General features: G+C 43.5%; 1 protein-coding gene across 9 annotated transcripts in view; it reads right to left on the reverse strand.

Moving 5' to 3' along the window:
• The window catches only part of PARD3 (par-3 family cell polarity regulator), a 766284-nt gene that overhangs the window by 416740 nt on the left and 333526 nt on the right, over positions 1–16018 (reverse strand). For 6 of the 9 annotated variants that reach the window (XM_053261605.1, XM_053261600.1, XM_053261598.1 and 3 more), the window contains exon 5: positions 10111–10245. The exons of the other annotated variants lie outside the window; for them this stretch is intronic. In XM_053261605.1, the coding sequence (XP_053117580.1) occupies positions 10111–10245 (135 nt within the window). The remainder of the gene's footprint in view (positions 1–10110; positions 10246–16018) is intronic. 9 annotated transcript variants of the gene reach the window in all.

Below are 16018 nucleotides of genomic sequence, written 5' to 3' on the forward strand. Positions count from 1 at the left end.
ACTTTTAACCTTCACAATCTTTGAAGTGGATACAAGGGCTGCTTCTATTTAAAGTTGGTATGAAAAGGCCATGCTGTACTAAAACTTTTACAGTGATGTAAACCATTGAAATAAATTATCTTAATTTGGTCAGATCTATATTCATTAACTGTATTACCCACCAAGGGAATAAAAGACAAATTTTAATTCTACTAATGTATTTCACTTACGCATTAGTTTGGCACTATAGTAATTAAGGGCACTATTCAACAACATTCACTCACTCTTCACTTAGGCCAAATTCTCACTGCAGTTCCACTGGGACTTTGATCTAACTGAGGCATGTTGAGTTGAACTTATAATAATTTTGGGCATGGAGAAATTAGTATTGTGGGCCAGGGGTATACATTCTGAGAGGCCATGGATATTTATATTTTAGAGCCCTTAAGAACACTGAATGGAAACCTTTAAGTAACTGGGAACATCAATACCAGTAAAACATTCAGATTAGAGAAAAAATAAAAACTATTAAAATTACAAACCAGCCTCATAAATCCCAAATAAAATCAACTGGAAAAGGTATTAGATGGAAAAGCAAAACTAACAAAGAACAAAAGCCCAAGCAGCTCCAAAAAAGCAGAGCACAGAGCAAAAAAAATCTTTAATTGATCTACCTATATGACTCTTTAAAGGCACCTTTTAAGAGTAGTCATCCATTGTGTAAAGAAAGGTATACAGTACCAATCCTCTTGGTGTAAGCTATTCTTAGGTAGGCTGTTTCCAGAATTAAAACATTCTGATTGGCAGAGTTAATATAGGACTCCTGATACTTCTAGCGCTGTTTTCCTGTGAACCAAAAGGAGAAGTTTTTAACTGCTTGTTAAATTCCTCCCCTTTTTTAAATTCTGAAAGATTAAGCCTTCAACCTAGCCCATACAACCTGGTTGCTCCTTGAGACACATTTTTCTTATGAACATTATTCTGATGCAAGTTAAATTTTTGTTGCATTTTGTTGCAACTGCCAGGACCCAACAGCACAACTACGACTGCTCATCGAACAGAACATTTTGGCTGTGGTTTCTCAAATCAGCAGGGTAGAAAAAGCATAACATCTGGCACATCTAGAAGGCTTAAACCAAATTCACACTTGATGATGCATCAGATATGGGGTGGGGGAGACTTATATTCATTTGTTATCCTTTGTCCCTCTTTCCATACAGATACTAAAATATGTCTGTTAAGCTGGCAATCTGTACATGCTTATCAGGGCTTTGAGCTTAGTTCCCCACCCGCCACCTCCATTTATTTAAGAATCACTCATCAGAAAGGAATAGCCTCAAAAGTAGAATTTCAAGGGAGTCATCCTCATTTTGTGTAATCACATTAAAAATGTAATGTTGCCTCTAGAAAGAGCTCTTTAAAAGCCAGTGGCCATGCCCCTTAGACCTACACCATTTGCCTCCTAAAGGAGAGAAAAACAAATGAGAGGTCTAAACTAGAGAAGATTATTAAACATACATACATCCTGATTTTTTTCCTAATTCCAGGTGTTCTCGAAGTTAATGCAAATAATAAGTGGGGGTTATGTACTCTTAATATAGCTACCCATATACCTTAATGTTCTTTGATACCTGTTCTGTGCACTTGAAAATCTGGATAAACATAATGTTTTTACAATAATAAGTGAGAGTGACATATACTTTACTGTTTGTAATATAGAAGTCACAAAGGTTTGAACGAGTCTTTTAAACTGGCAAAATGGAAATGTATGTCTTCCTGGGCCTAAAAGACTGGATTGTTAAAAAGTGGGGGGAAATCTGTTTTTAAATGAGCATTCCCTTGCTCCAAAGAAACAGCAAAGACTGAAACTTCTGTCTGGAAAGCTAATGCTAATTATATTTGTACATCAGATAGTACTGCTAGGAGGGGAAAAACTGGTGAGATCACACAGAGATTAGGATTTTATTCAATATTGACAGATGCCGTAAGCTAAATGTAGATGGAAGTACAGAAGCCAACAGCATGAAAAAATAAACAGAACTCTGGGCTGGAGTTTGTACCTGTGAAAACTTACTTTAACTCATTCTTTCAGACACTCTACAGGCTATTTCCCCCCCTAATGTGCCTGCTTGTGAATAATCTTGCTACAGGTTACTTTGCTTCATTTTGGTGCTGTTGGCACTGAAGATAAGGTGACAATTTCGTCAAGATGTGTCTGGAAAAAGACTTGACCTGGAAGGATCCACCTTTGGTAGCCTGCGTCAAGATGGACAGTTCTGAATAGGGTTGTGCACAAACGAGTCCATAGCAGACCAGGCTGGTTCAACCACAAACTGAACCAGCCTCCAGGAGAGGCAAGTTGGTACACAATCAAACCGTACCAAGCCCAGTCCGTTGCAGACTGGTTTGACCCGGTTCCATGATCCAAAGGGCTATGCTTGTAAAGGGGAATCCAGTGAGGATTCTTCTTTACAAGCAAAAGGGAATCCTGCCTTTAAAAAACTTATAAGGGTAGCTGTGAGTGGCGACAAGAGGACACCTTTAAAAGTAGGCATATATCAACTTGGTGGCGGCAGCAGCTCCTGGAAACACCAGTGTTTCTCCCAGCATTCAGCCTGTGCAGTGGCAGCATGGTTCTGGCCTCCCAAGATTACACAAATGATGTAATCTATGGCAAATGGCCTCTGCGCATTCGCAGAGGCTGGAACTGAATCTCCTCCATGCGGGTGGGCTGCTGGGAGGAGCACTGGGATTTCCAGGAGCTGCCACCACCAGATGGAACTGCACCATGACCATGTAGGTGGGCTGCTGGGGAGGAGTGCTGGGGTTTTCAGCAGTTGCCGACAAAAACACCTACTTTTAAAGGTGCCCTCTCACTGCCACCCCAATGGTACGCCCTTCGAAGCCTTTTAAAGGAACCCTCACCTGATTACCCATTACAAGCATAGCCCCTTGGACCGAATTGGACAGTCTGTTCAGCCAAACTGATTTGTGGACCAGTGGTTCGGTTCGAATTCAGTCTGAATTTGAACTAAACTGCAAAAATTGGTACATATAAACCCCTAATTCCGAGACATTATTTGCTTTTAAACCAAGTCAGCAGTTTAATGAAGTGAGAACAACGCTGCTTTTTGGATGGGTTAACACTGGTGTATGGAAGACAGTGAGAAGACCTTGACTGTCTCATCACTGTCTGATCATGAGCTACCAAGGGAGGATCACATAGCGTTTATATAACAAACCTTCTTAATACGTTGTGTTAATCTGAGTTTGCTTGCATACCCACAATGGAAAATTTGAGGGGGAAAGGACAGTATCTTAAAATGGCTGAGGCATCATTACTCAATACAGAATTTTACGAATTAATAGGAATATTGCTAGGTTGCCAAGAGAATGCAACCAACAGAAAGCCTGAAAAGTGGTGGTGATTTGGCTGAGGTATCAGCAGCGATACAGGAAAGATGAAATTGATTGCAGGGAAATTAGGACCAGCAAATGGAAGTATTTTTTCACACAACACATAATCAACTTGTGGAATTCTCTGCCACAAGATGTGGTGACAGCCAACAACCTGGAAGGCTTTAAGAGGGGTTTGGATAACTTCATGGAGGAGAGGTCTATCAACGGCTACTAGTCAGAGGCCATAGGCCACCTCCAGCCTCAAAGGCAGGATGTCTCTGAGTACCAGTTGCAGGGGAGTAACAGCAGGAGAGAGTGCATGCCCTCAACTCCTGCCTGTAGGCTTCCAGTGGCATCTGGTGGGCCACTGTGTGAAACAGGATGCTGGACTAGATGGGCCTTGGGCCTGATCCAGCAGGGCTGTTCTTATGTTATGTTCTTATGTATTTGGATTATTTCAATACTGTCTATTGCTGGGAACAAGTAGAGCTCTTAAGTAATCTAAGCAGGAGAAGGAAAGAAGTTTGATATAACTGAATAGTTGTAGGAAGCTTAAAATGTTTCTTTCCCATGCATGTATCTAAGTTTCCAGGTTTAATTTCTCCTTATTTTTTCCTTGTGCCTAAATAAGCCACTTCAGTTTGTTTCAGTAAACCAAAAAGGAAAATGGGTGACCTTGGGCTGGTCACTATATCTAGCATAACCCACCTCACATCATTGTGAGGATATAGGGGAATATGCTGACACAACCACCACTCCTCCAAGGAATTTGGGCATGAAAATATATTCAATAAATAATGCCAAGGTGATGTGCTTTCCTTTGTTGTTGGTAGTTTTCTTTTTCACAATCCTCCAAGATAGCTTAAGAGCGCACTTTAGGTAAAGGTAAAGTGTGCCGTCGAGTCGGTGTCGACTCCTGGCAACCACAGAGCCCTGTGGTTATCTTTGGAGGAATATGGAATTTTGTATTTCCTGTATAGTCAGATAGCAAGAAGGCATTAATGTCTTGATAAACCTCTGCCACACTAAAATGCAGGTGGAGGTTCACATGATTAAATATTCTTCCACACATACAATGCAAGTTCTCTGTACATTAAAAAACAAAATGCTAACATATCAGGGCAAAGAGTAAGGCTAGACTCTAAGGGAGGAAAGCTGGTCTGGTGGTAGCAAGCATGAATTGTTGCCTTTGCTAAGCAGGGTCTGCCCTGGTTTGTATTTGAGTGGGAAACTACATGTGTGAGCACTGTTAAGATATTCCCCTTAAGGGATGGGGCTGCTCTTGCACGCAGAAGCTTCCAAGTTCTCTCCCTGGCATCTCCAGATAGGACTGAGAGTGACTCCTGCCTGTAACCTTGGAGAAGTCACTACCAATCTGGGTAGACAATACTGAGCTAGATGGACCAATGGTCTGACTCTGTATAAGGCAGCTTCCTATGTACACATAGTTATGATAACAACCACGACAATCAGCAAAGTGTTGGATGAATATTTTCAAAGTTTGGCTTGAGCGTGTCTTCATTTTAGTCATCTCAGAATATGCAACTTACAAAATGTTGGGGTTATTTGTTTAAAAAAAATTTCACAACAGACATCTGTCAAGGGAACAAAACCTGCTTCACTTTGTTCTTAGCAGCATGAACACCATGAAAAGAAAAAGCTATTTCTAACAGATTTAACACACTACTAATATCATTCTAAAAAAATACCCATAAAACTTTACAAGTCAATGTCTTGTAGGACACACACTTACTCTGGAAATCAATGAATGTGAGTATATGCTTTGAATACTGAAGATGTCTGCAGTCAAACAGGTATGAAGCAGCAAATTTAGGTTGCCTCTTTTTATGGGGTATAATAGCAGGAGATCTTTATACTAAATCACTCATGCTTGCTCTAAGAGCATGTTATAACAACAACAACAAATATTTATCTACCGCTTTTCAACAAAAGGTTCCAATTCTTGTAGTGGAGACTGATCCTTATAGTCCAGTACAGATTCCTAACCAGCAAGTACTGAAGATACTCTGGAGTTCACAAAACTTCAAAAGATGGATCGCCAATTATTTCACATTACTGGAAATTGTGATAATATATTTGGAGAGAGAGAGAGAGAGAGAGAGAGAGAGAGAGAGAGTGTGTGTGTGTGTAGCATGCATGCATGCATTTTCACACATCTTTTCAACCATCAGACACTTGAGGTCCTGAGCAGTGTAATGAAAAGCAGCAACTTCTCTAATAAGGGCCAGTTCTGCTCTCTTAGCAAGTCCCTCTTTGTAGCCCACTGAGCCTCGCTTGTGCATATGTTTGTTCAAAATGGCAGTAGGAAATTGCAGCATGTGCTACGGGATGATTTAACAGGATGATGTACTCCCATTGCGGGGGGGAACGACTGCAGCTACAGGAGAAGGTATTTAGTCTCCCTTCCCACAAAACGATAGCAGCAACACCTTTTGTGTGTTGCACAACTAGCCAGCAGTGAGATGACCCTGGCGGGGTTACCATCATTATTTATGGCATGTGTAGACAAGCTAAATAAAACTGAATATCTTTTGCTACAGCTAAAACTACCTTTAAAACTATACAAAACAAGCCTGCTTAGAATACTCACAATAGAATAAGATAAACACCCAAATTAGGGCAATGTACTACATTGCAACAGCCACCTAATGGCTCAGCAAGGAAGTAACTTGCCCAGGGAGCAAGAGGTTGCTGGTTCAAATCCCTGCTGGCATGATTTCCAGACTATGGGAAATACCTATATCGAGCAGCGGTGATATAGGAAGATGCTGAAAGGCATCATCTCATACTGCATGGGAATGGGAATGGTAAACCCCTCCTGTATTCTACCAAAGACAATCACAGGGCTCTGTGGTCACCAGGAGTCGACACTGACTCGACGGCACACTTTACTTTACTACATTGCAAGGTCCAGGAGAGAGCGGCACGTAAGGCTGCACCCGTCAACCTTAAGTGTGGCTCCCTGGTTATTTATGAGATCTGTGCCAAGTTTCAGCCAAAAATGAACACTCTCCACACAGACCCCCAGCACCGAGCAAAGATGACTATTCTCGCTGCACTGGGCTCAAGACCAGTGGTGATCCTACAAGTGAAATGGAGCCTGCTTGAGCCCTAGTGCCACCTTGGAAGTCACACACAAAGCACTAGTAAATGCAGCCCATCCCCATAGAGCGCTTTCTCCATAGAGCTCTACAGAGGAAGTGCCGGGAAAGACGATACTTTCCAGAGCTCCATGTGCACAATCCAAGGTGGTGCTGGGCCCTGGCGGGCCTCTGTTTCTCTTAAAGGGCCTCTTGCCACTGGGGAAAGTGCAGCAGTTTACAGAGGTCCATGCCAGTGTTCCCTCTAAGGCATGTGCACGTGCCTGCACTCACAAGTGGTGTTTTTTTTTAATGTCCGCTCAGTTAATTTTAGATCCTGCTCAGGTTGAATCAGGAAGGCCCCATTCTGTGGGCACACACTGCCTTGGTACTCCCGCCCAGAACAAAACTCATTCTGCACACAGATGAAAAAAATTAGAGAGAACACTGGTCAGTGCAGTGTGAAATGGCTCTCCTAACAAAGCGTTTTTGACAAAGTGGCCCCCGCTTGAAAAATAGTGAAGTTATGTTGCCCAAGCATAGTTTGGCGATATGCACTCACATGATTCTGGGCAGCCCCAGGCAAGATACCAACAACACTCCCCCCTCACTGCCAAGGCCCCAAAGTATAAGAAGTCCTGCTAGATCAAAACAAGATCCCATCTAGGTCAGGATCCTGTTTCCAAAAGTGAACATATGAACAGCCCTGTTGGAGCAGGCCTAAGGCCTATCTAGTCCAGCATCTTCTTTCCCACAGTGTCCCACCTGATACCCCAGGGAAGCCCACAAGCAGCAGATGAAGGCATGCCCCCTCTCCTGCTGTTGCTCCTCTGCAAGTACTACAGAGGTATCTTGCCTCTGATCCTGGAAACAGCTTATATCCATCAACACTAGTAGCCACTGATAGACCTCCATTAATTGATCTAAGCCCCTTTTAAAGCCATCCAAGCTGGTGGCCATCACCACATCCCATGGCAGATAATTCCATAGATTACTTGTCTGCTGTGTGAAAAAAGTACTTTCTTTTGTTGGTCCTGAATCCCCTGGCAATTGTGCAGGTGGCTAGCTGGATACTTCCAGGAAGCCCTACAAGGAGGACACAAAGGAAACAGCCTTCTCCTATTGCTGATACTCCTTCAAATCTGATCTCCATGTAAATGAACTGAGTCTGGGGCTTGCACTCTCCTTCCCTACTATGTTGAAATAAATGCAGGATATCCCTGTTCCATTCATACTTTTTCTCACTCACTGAGCAAAGAGGTGGGAGGAGTGCAGGACAGATGGTGCCATACCCAACCATCTCGGGGTGAAACATCACCTGAGATGCACTTCCTATAAACAGAGAAAGGATCCTAAATATAATTTGCAGGAGTAACCAGCATTTCACTTAACCAGTGCAAGACAAAATTGCTCAGGAAACACTGAGAATTTGTGCATTAAAGATAAATATAATTTGTAAGAGGATCAGAGCCAAGATGTCCAGCTGCATCTGGTCTATCATGTACAAGACTCATCTTCACCCTCCTCAGCTCCATGTTCCATTCTGCTCTCATTATGGATTTGCTTCCACTATTCACGCCCTGTTAAACTGTTTCAGTTTAATTAATTATCCTGCTGATATGAAATCACCAAAGGATCCTTTCTTTCTAGATACATGCAGACTCATTAACATCAAATTTAATAGATCTTCATTATTAAAAAAAAAATAGGGGGGAAAGAGTCCACAAAAAAGTGCATATACAAAAGGAAAAGAGCACTCAGTTAACTCAATTCAAGCTTCTTTTGATATCACGGATCATCTCAATTTTCTGTGTTTAAAAGGTCTCATTAAAAGCTTTGAGGGTCAGCATACCACAACACAGAAATCTATTAGAAATATATTAAAATATGCAAATCGAAGACATTTTCTTAGAAGGTCACTAGTACAGCTCCCCATTCAACTTGCCCTGAGAAGTGAACTTTTATGGCAGCAATAAGAACTCAATAACTACAGACAAGCCTTTAGAATCTTGAGCAAAAGTTCTGAAAAGCCAGACACAGAATCCCAGAACCACTACAAAAATTATGTGCAGCCCACATCCACTGTACCAGAGGCAAGATGTTCACCAAAGTATGGGGCATGTCTCGGAAACTTGCTTCTGAAGAGCATCCCACAGAAACTAATGGCAAGCAGCTTTTGGGAATGGATGGCGAGGAGAAAGAAGAGAGTTGTTGAAGAAATTCCTCAAATCAGGACAAAATATCACTGTTTACCTCCCAAGTCTTCAATTCCTGCGGCCTCCCCTGCTGTGTGACTCCCTTTCCTCTGCCCCTGGAACCCAGTGCAATGAAGCAAAGTGTGGCAGTCCAGTGGAGACCTATTCAGGGGCAGTATCTAACCTCTGAAATAGCATTTAGAAAAGACACTTTAGAAAAGATGCTTGGGCATCTACCCAGGGACAGCACATCCTTGGAAGTCAAGAGCCATTTTGAGCTCTGCATTCAGCTCTTTGAATCATCCTACTGAGGGCCCAAAAGGCAGATTTCAAACAGTGGTGCTAATTTATAAAAGATTGGAAAAAACACTGTATTACTGGCTTGTGTCCTGTTTATGTCCACATTTCTCTGCTCTGTTAAACTCCACATCCTGAAGGGTTAGATTCTTGTAATAGACTTAGAGAGATCACTTTGTCCCCTGGAAGGTCCTCCCTCTCTACCACACAAAGCTTTTGTCATCACCAGATCTGGCTAGATGACACTCATAACTCTCCAGCACTGTAATTCCCTCATCATTATCACCTTGGAACTATACAGATTTTATTTGTTTCTCTATTGGACCTGTATCCAGCCAGTATGGTCCTGGAGGATGTTTGAAGTGGTCATGCTCGGAGTTTGCACGTGCTCATTTCAATAAACTGCAGTCACAACTATGTTAGGGGTTTTTTTGCCTTTGTTCCAATTTGGCAGGTGAGGGCATCAGACCTGAAGGCAGGTATTCCAGGACCTCAGAGACCTCAGGCATCCAGAGAAGGGGATTAGCGTCACCATTCGCCTTCCTCTGGCAAACAGTTTTAATGTTAACTTGGCTTCTCACCAGAGGGCACAAGTCTAGTTCAACCACTATTCTTCTCATTGCCGTGGTTCTGGGTTAAACAGATTTGCAGAACCCCCACAGCTGCTCAAAGGCCCCCCTTTGAGGTTCCTCCCCACCCACCCCCTTTGAGGTTCCTTCCTCCATTCCCTCCACCTCCACCATTTCGGGAACTCCTTGTTTCCTTCTTGTCTACTTCCCATCCCACTCCCGGAAGCTCAGAATCCACCCAGTCTATCTTTGTGCTGTCCAGGTTGGGTCTTGTGGGGCTTGAGTGTGCCCAAGTTGCTGGCAGTGCAGCTCCATCCCTTCCACCACCACCACCCCAACGTCACCGGCTCTCCAACTGCATTGTGGTGGCTTGTCACAGAACTTTGCACTGGCCCGCATTTCCACGCAAGTCAGGCAGCTGGGGCTGCACTGGAGTTCAACGGCCTTTAAGAGATTCCCAACACATCTAAATTCATAACCATCTTCTCGGAAGCTGACACTAACTGCACACATCAATGCATTCATATACAGGTACACGAGTTAGATTATCCAAATGCTCATCTATGTTACCTCTTCTTGCCTCTCCAGCCATTTATCTACCATGGGATGGGTGGCACTTAGTGAAGAGCGAGCATTGTCCCTCTGAAACTGGTTAGATGACCAGCTACTGGTGTCCCGCGGGAGGCTTCGGTAGTTTTCATCTTTCTGTTCCAAAACAAAGAAAAAGGTGCTATGATTTAGAAGCAAAACAAAACACCATCTAACAATGCAGCATGCTCTTATACATGACACACCAGAGATAGACTAGAAAGTAAAAACAATAGATAATAATTTCACAGAATAGCTCTGTTTGCAGTTCTGTCACCTTAAGTCTGTATGTGCCGTGATGACTGCGAAAGTGTTCGAGGGACTACTTAAATACAAGCTGCCTCTGCACACTCTTCTGACTGCTGCACCTGTGACTTCTTTTCTGCATGAGCAGCAAATCCATGGGCAAGATGTTCTGTTACTCAAATGTGAAAACTGTGCAAATGTTTGTCAGGTAATGATTACCCCATTATTGAAGCTGAAGTGCTTTTTCACTGTCAAGCTGGGAAGCAAATGGGTAGCCAAGCTGGTAGGTCAAGTTTGCTTGACTGTAGGGCCCAGGGGCCAGTGGCAGCCCCCATCAACCCTAAGTGTGGCTCCTTGACTGATTGTTTAGTAGGCCTGTGTGAAGTGTCAAGCACAGCTGAATACTCTGCACAGCCCTGCTGGTACCATGTGGAGATGACCACTGCAACCATGCAGTGCTGTGCCCAGCACTGGAGGGGCTGGTGGCTCCTTTAAGGGAAATGGAGCCCTCCTGAGCCTCTGCTCTATTTCGCAAGGCATGCATAGAATGCTGGGATGCTGGACCAAATGCTGGGATGTGTAGCCCTTCCTGGTGCTTCCCTCCTAGAGCGCTCAAGAGAAGGCTCTGTCTCTCTTAAAGGGCCCTCACACTGAGAAAGGTGCAGCACTCTGTGGAGGTCAGCAAGTGAGAAATGGAAGATTGGAGATTTTGTTTTTGCCAAAGTGGCCCCCATTTGACAAATAGTGAACACCACTGTGGTAGGAAGTATGAGAACTCATTCTTTGTCTGAGGCATGATTCACTTAGATGTTGGAAGCCAGGCTAGACCCAGCAGCTTAACAGGACCAGGCAGAATCTGATTGGTCACTTGCATCACTGGGCGCCTGCTTCACCAACAATGACATTCACGATGATCCCACAGAAAAACAGGGGCAGCATCAGGGGGGCAGCCAACTCAGGTACTGGTTGAGTGCCTATGTCCAGAGGAATCACAGCCAACCCTGAGACCCACCTGCCCAGTACCTGCAGCAGCAATGCAACCTGCTCAACCAAGTGATTCACTCTGCCGCTGGTCCCTTCTCCTGCCCTCTACATCAGCAAAATGGGCTTGCTCCAGAAACCCGTGATGTAGGGGCTTTGGGGGAAAGCCTATCTGCAGACGCTGGGGATGTGAGAAGATTGCCAAAGAGCAACTTACTCAGCCATGTGCTCTACCACTGAGCCATGAACCTCCAATTTATTCAGCAAGTGGCTCTCTTGCCATCACTGAATAAGCACTACTGCCTAGTGCCACCCAGAAAGCTGCCATTGAGCCTTGGCCAACTTATATTGGCATTCCCAGATGTCTTCGGGGTGGTCAGGGCATCTGGGACTTCTGGAGCACCACGCATGGAGGAGCTGAAGAAGGAGCTGCTGCTGCCACCACCACTCAAACTGAGCCCAAAGAGGAGGAAACAGGTGTCAGCAGAAGCTGCAGCAATCATGCATTCTGCAGCACTGCCACCCATGGCAGTGCTGGCAAATGAGCTGCCGCCCAGTAAGCTTTCCAAGTCAGATGCTGTGGGGTGTGCCCTACGGAAGTTTTGCCCACAGGCTTAGCAAACCGTGGTGTCTGAACTCTATAATACACAATAGTTGCGTATCTCTATTCTTTAGTAAGCAACCAGGTGAGCTTGTTTTTGCTACTGACATTGCTGGTTCAATTGTATACAGATGGACACAACCTGATACTTGACGGTATACATGTTCTGGATGGAAGGTTTTTCATATAGGGTTAGAAAGTGTCATGTATGAAGCAGTCCTTAAGTGGATAGTATGGTAGAAAGGTTCCGTTGAACTTGTATAATTGGCTATTTTTGTACTATGTCACTGCCGCTGCCACCAAGAAAGAGATGCAGATGACCATATTCTACTCCTCTTCATGGGATACAGAATTCAGAGAACCAAAGCTCAACACATATCTCAACCCTCTTCCTGTTTGGGAATGGTCCAAGAACTCCCAGCCATCTCTTACAGACTGCAGAGAATGGCCCGTGCACTACCAGCTCCTTCAGGACTATGCTAAGCCATCTCATGCCAATAGCACATTGTTCAGCAGCACAGAGCAGCATGGTTCAAGGAGCAGTGCCACACACGGGAGGAAAACTTCATGCAAGGACACTGCTGAGCCGCACCAAATGAGGCACGGAATGAGGCACGGCATGGCCAGGCTGGGGACAAATTTGGCAGATCTGCTAAGCAAACAGTGCAACTGCCATCTCTGTTGGGCCTGTGTATTTTGCTAGGCTCACAACCATAGGCAACAGACAAAGCAAGCTGAATTTGCACCCTACTTGATGTACATGTAGCTCCACATATTGCCCTAAAGCTCAAGATTGCTATAAATATAAAAAGCGGCTTTAGCTTTTATTAAAACACACAACAGGGAAACAACTGGCAAAAGTTGCAAGTCACAGAAATCTCTCTCCATCGCTCTCTTCTAAATTACAAAGACAGCTGGCTGGGTTTAATAGACATCCAAAGACCTCCACAGAAAGCAGCAGGTCACGTGCAGGAGAATATTGCTTCTCATTCCATTTCCGCTTTGTGTCAAAAACATGTATGTAATTGCGAAGAGCCAAGAACAACTATTTAAATCATCTGAGCTGGTGCACAGCTAAAGCACAATCACAGTTGCACCAAGAAATATGATTTGACATGAAGGAAAGTCACTCTAAACCATTATTTATTGATGGATCCCTGTTCTCAAAGGGCTGACAATCTAAAAAGAAACATATGATAGAAACCAGCGAGAGCCACTGGAGGGATGCTGTGCTGGGGATGGACAGGGAAGGTTATCTCCCTCTGCTAAATAAAGAGAATCGCCACTTTAAAAAGGTGCCTCTTTGCCCAGTTAGCAGGTGTTATACACAATCTCTCTAATATATACATGCTGACACCCAGACTAATGTTGCACATGCACACAATGAGGAGGTTGATCTCCCCTTCTCTCTGCAGCTATTGTGCTTACCAAAAAAAGCCCATGTCTCATATCTGCCAACCAAAAAAGATGGATAAATTTTAGTAAGACAGACACCAGGGTTAGGAACAGACATTAGAGTTCTTTAGAAGTCGGGAGCCTCATGAGAGCACTACTGACATAGATCATCAGTTACAATTAAATGCTCCGATTTTGAAAAAATATTTTCTCCATACAGCTCAGGAGGCTGTGCACATGTGGGGCTCTGGAATCTTTGTAATAGGAACTGATCAGTATTAATGCTAAAGTTCTCAGATCAAAATATTGCAGCAACGTTTAACCAAGCAATTTTGCTGCTATTCACATTTTTTAAAGGCTACACAACTTTCATCTCAAATTTTGCTGTGGCCTCCCTGCTGGACTCTGTCTAAAAAATAAATCAACTTTTTTTTTTTTAACATACTTGCAACAGACGATTTTCATACTTACAATGGATGGATTTCTGCCCAATGCATCTCTGCAAGGCATAGTGCTACCTTAAATTTTCACCTATCCACTTGTAGTTCTCACATAATCTGCCCTGGATTTAACAGGCAGTCCTGGAAACTTGTCTAGGTTGACACCAGCGATTTTACAAAGTGATCTGTGGCACTCACTGGCATTTGATATAGTGAAATATATGTTGACTTTGCTCAAGAGCAAAGTGAATTGAGGCAACATCGTTGATTAGAAACGGAATAAGAGGAGAAAACATTAGGGGCAGCAGCTAGTAGATTCAGAGTAAAGCCCAATAAAGGAGGGAGCACAATTTACAAACTGGCTCAGCTCGGCCCCTAAAGTAAAGTTTTGTTTTTGTGTTTTGCTCTTTTAGGGGACCAGACAGTGCTTCCCATCTCCTTGTTCCAAACTGGCATGCAGAGGAATGTAGTTTAGCATTGGGCACAAAATTAGGAGGAGCTCCATCCTAGCAATCTTTCCCCCCTCCTCCATTCAGAATGAGGGCCAAGCAAACCCTTTTACTGCTAGCAGCCCAAAGGTTGGAGAAATGATATGGCCCTATCCACCCCCAGCACAGTACCTCCAGTGACTGTTGCTGGTGTCTATCTTATGTTTCTTTTAGATTGTGAGCGCTTTGGGGTCAGGGAGCCATCTTATTTATTTGTTATTTCTCTGTGTAAACCGCCCTGAGCCATTTTTGGAAGGGCGGTTTAGAAATCAAATAAATAAACAAGTAAATAAATAAATAAACAAATAATGTGAAACTTCTATATGTCTTGAATGTCTGCTTGGACACTAACTATAGCATTTAGGGGAAGAACCTTGCCTTGTACATAATACACCGGAGAGAAATCCATCAGGGGTATCTGTAGGAAGTGATTTTGCCTGACATGGGGACCTGTTGAATTTCTGTCTGGACAGTTACTATATAGGCGGCATTTGGGGCTAGGACTGTGCCTTACAGAGATTCATCAGGCAGAAATTCATCCAGGGCATCCCTAGGAAGTGATTGAGGAAGCTGAACATGTTGAATGTCTGCCTGGATGCATCCCTCCCCAGCCCAATGTCCAGCTGAAGGACGAAGGCAAAGTGTGGGTGCATGGAGCCTCATTTCTAAAGACAGCATGATATACCAGACTATACAAAGTCTTTATACGCTCATATGGCACGTAAGTTAAGATGGGCACCTTAACTTGCAATTTCCATGCTGTTTAGAGGACAAGTGGAAATGTAAACCTATCTTAACTCTCATCTTAAATTTAAGTTGTTTTTTTTTTAATTACTGAATTCTTTGTAGCTTGCAGCATCTGAGTGGGTAGAACTCTCTGTATTGCTAAGGTTAAGGAAAAGTAAAGTGGCAACGAAGAGCAGCTTGTTATATTGCAATGCAGATGCTAATTTAGAAGCTTATCAATGTGTAAGTTGCAAGTTGCATTGCTGTTTGCAGAGAAAGCATATCCAAGTATGCATGCTGATTTTCTTGACTAATGTTCTAACAAGTCAAGTAGCAGAGAAAAAGGTTGGAGAGATCCTTCCATGCCTCTCTTTTAGATTTTTCAAGGATGTTTTTCTACAAATGAGCATTCTGGTCACTCATTTGTAGGAAAACATAATTGAAAATTCTAAACGAGGGGATTAGTATTGCAACACTGTTTGTGATAAGGGTTTAGTATCACAACACTGCGTAGGTGCAAAATATATGATGCCGCATTGTGATGAAATAAAAGTAGCCAAGAGGTTCCCCACCCCCTGGCCAACAGCTTCTTAAAACGTTTAGCATTTCAAATAAAAAGTATTCTTGTAGCAGCATGCTGTATGTGTTAGCATTCCGATGCTGCTATGGAGTGTTCCCTCAAAGGTGTGTGCATGTGCACGTGCTCACAGGATATTTGATGTCCGCTCAGTTAATTTTAGATCCTTCACAGGTGGAATCTGGAAGGCCCCACTCTGAATGCAAGTGCGGACACACTGCTTTGATACTGCCACCCAGAATAAAACTCATTCTGCACACAGATGACAAATAATTGGAGAGAACACTGCTGCTATGTGGGTACTTTCCACCTGAAATGTTAAATGGGGGTATCAGAGGGAGTCCTCTTGGCTATCTTTATTTCACAGCAACATGACATCATATATTTTGTGCCTACACAGTGTTGTGACTGCTAATCCCACATCCTAACAAAATGC

This window comes from Hemicordylus capensis, chromosome 6 (genome assembly GCF_027244095.1).
Source record: "Hemicordylus capensis ecotype Gifberg chromosome 6, rHemCap1.1.pri, whole genome shotgun sequence".
Lineage (NCBI taxonomy): Eukaryota > Metazoa > Chordata > Lepidosauria > Squamata > Cordylidae > Hemicordylus > Hemicordylus capensis.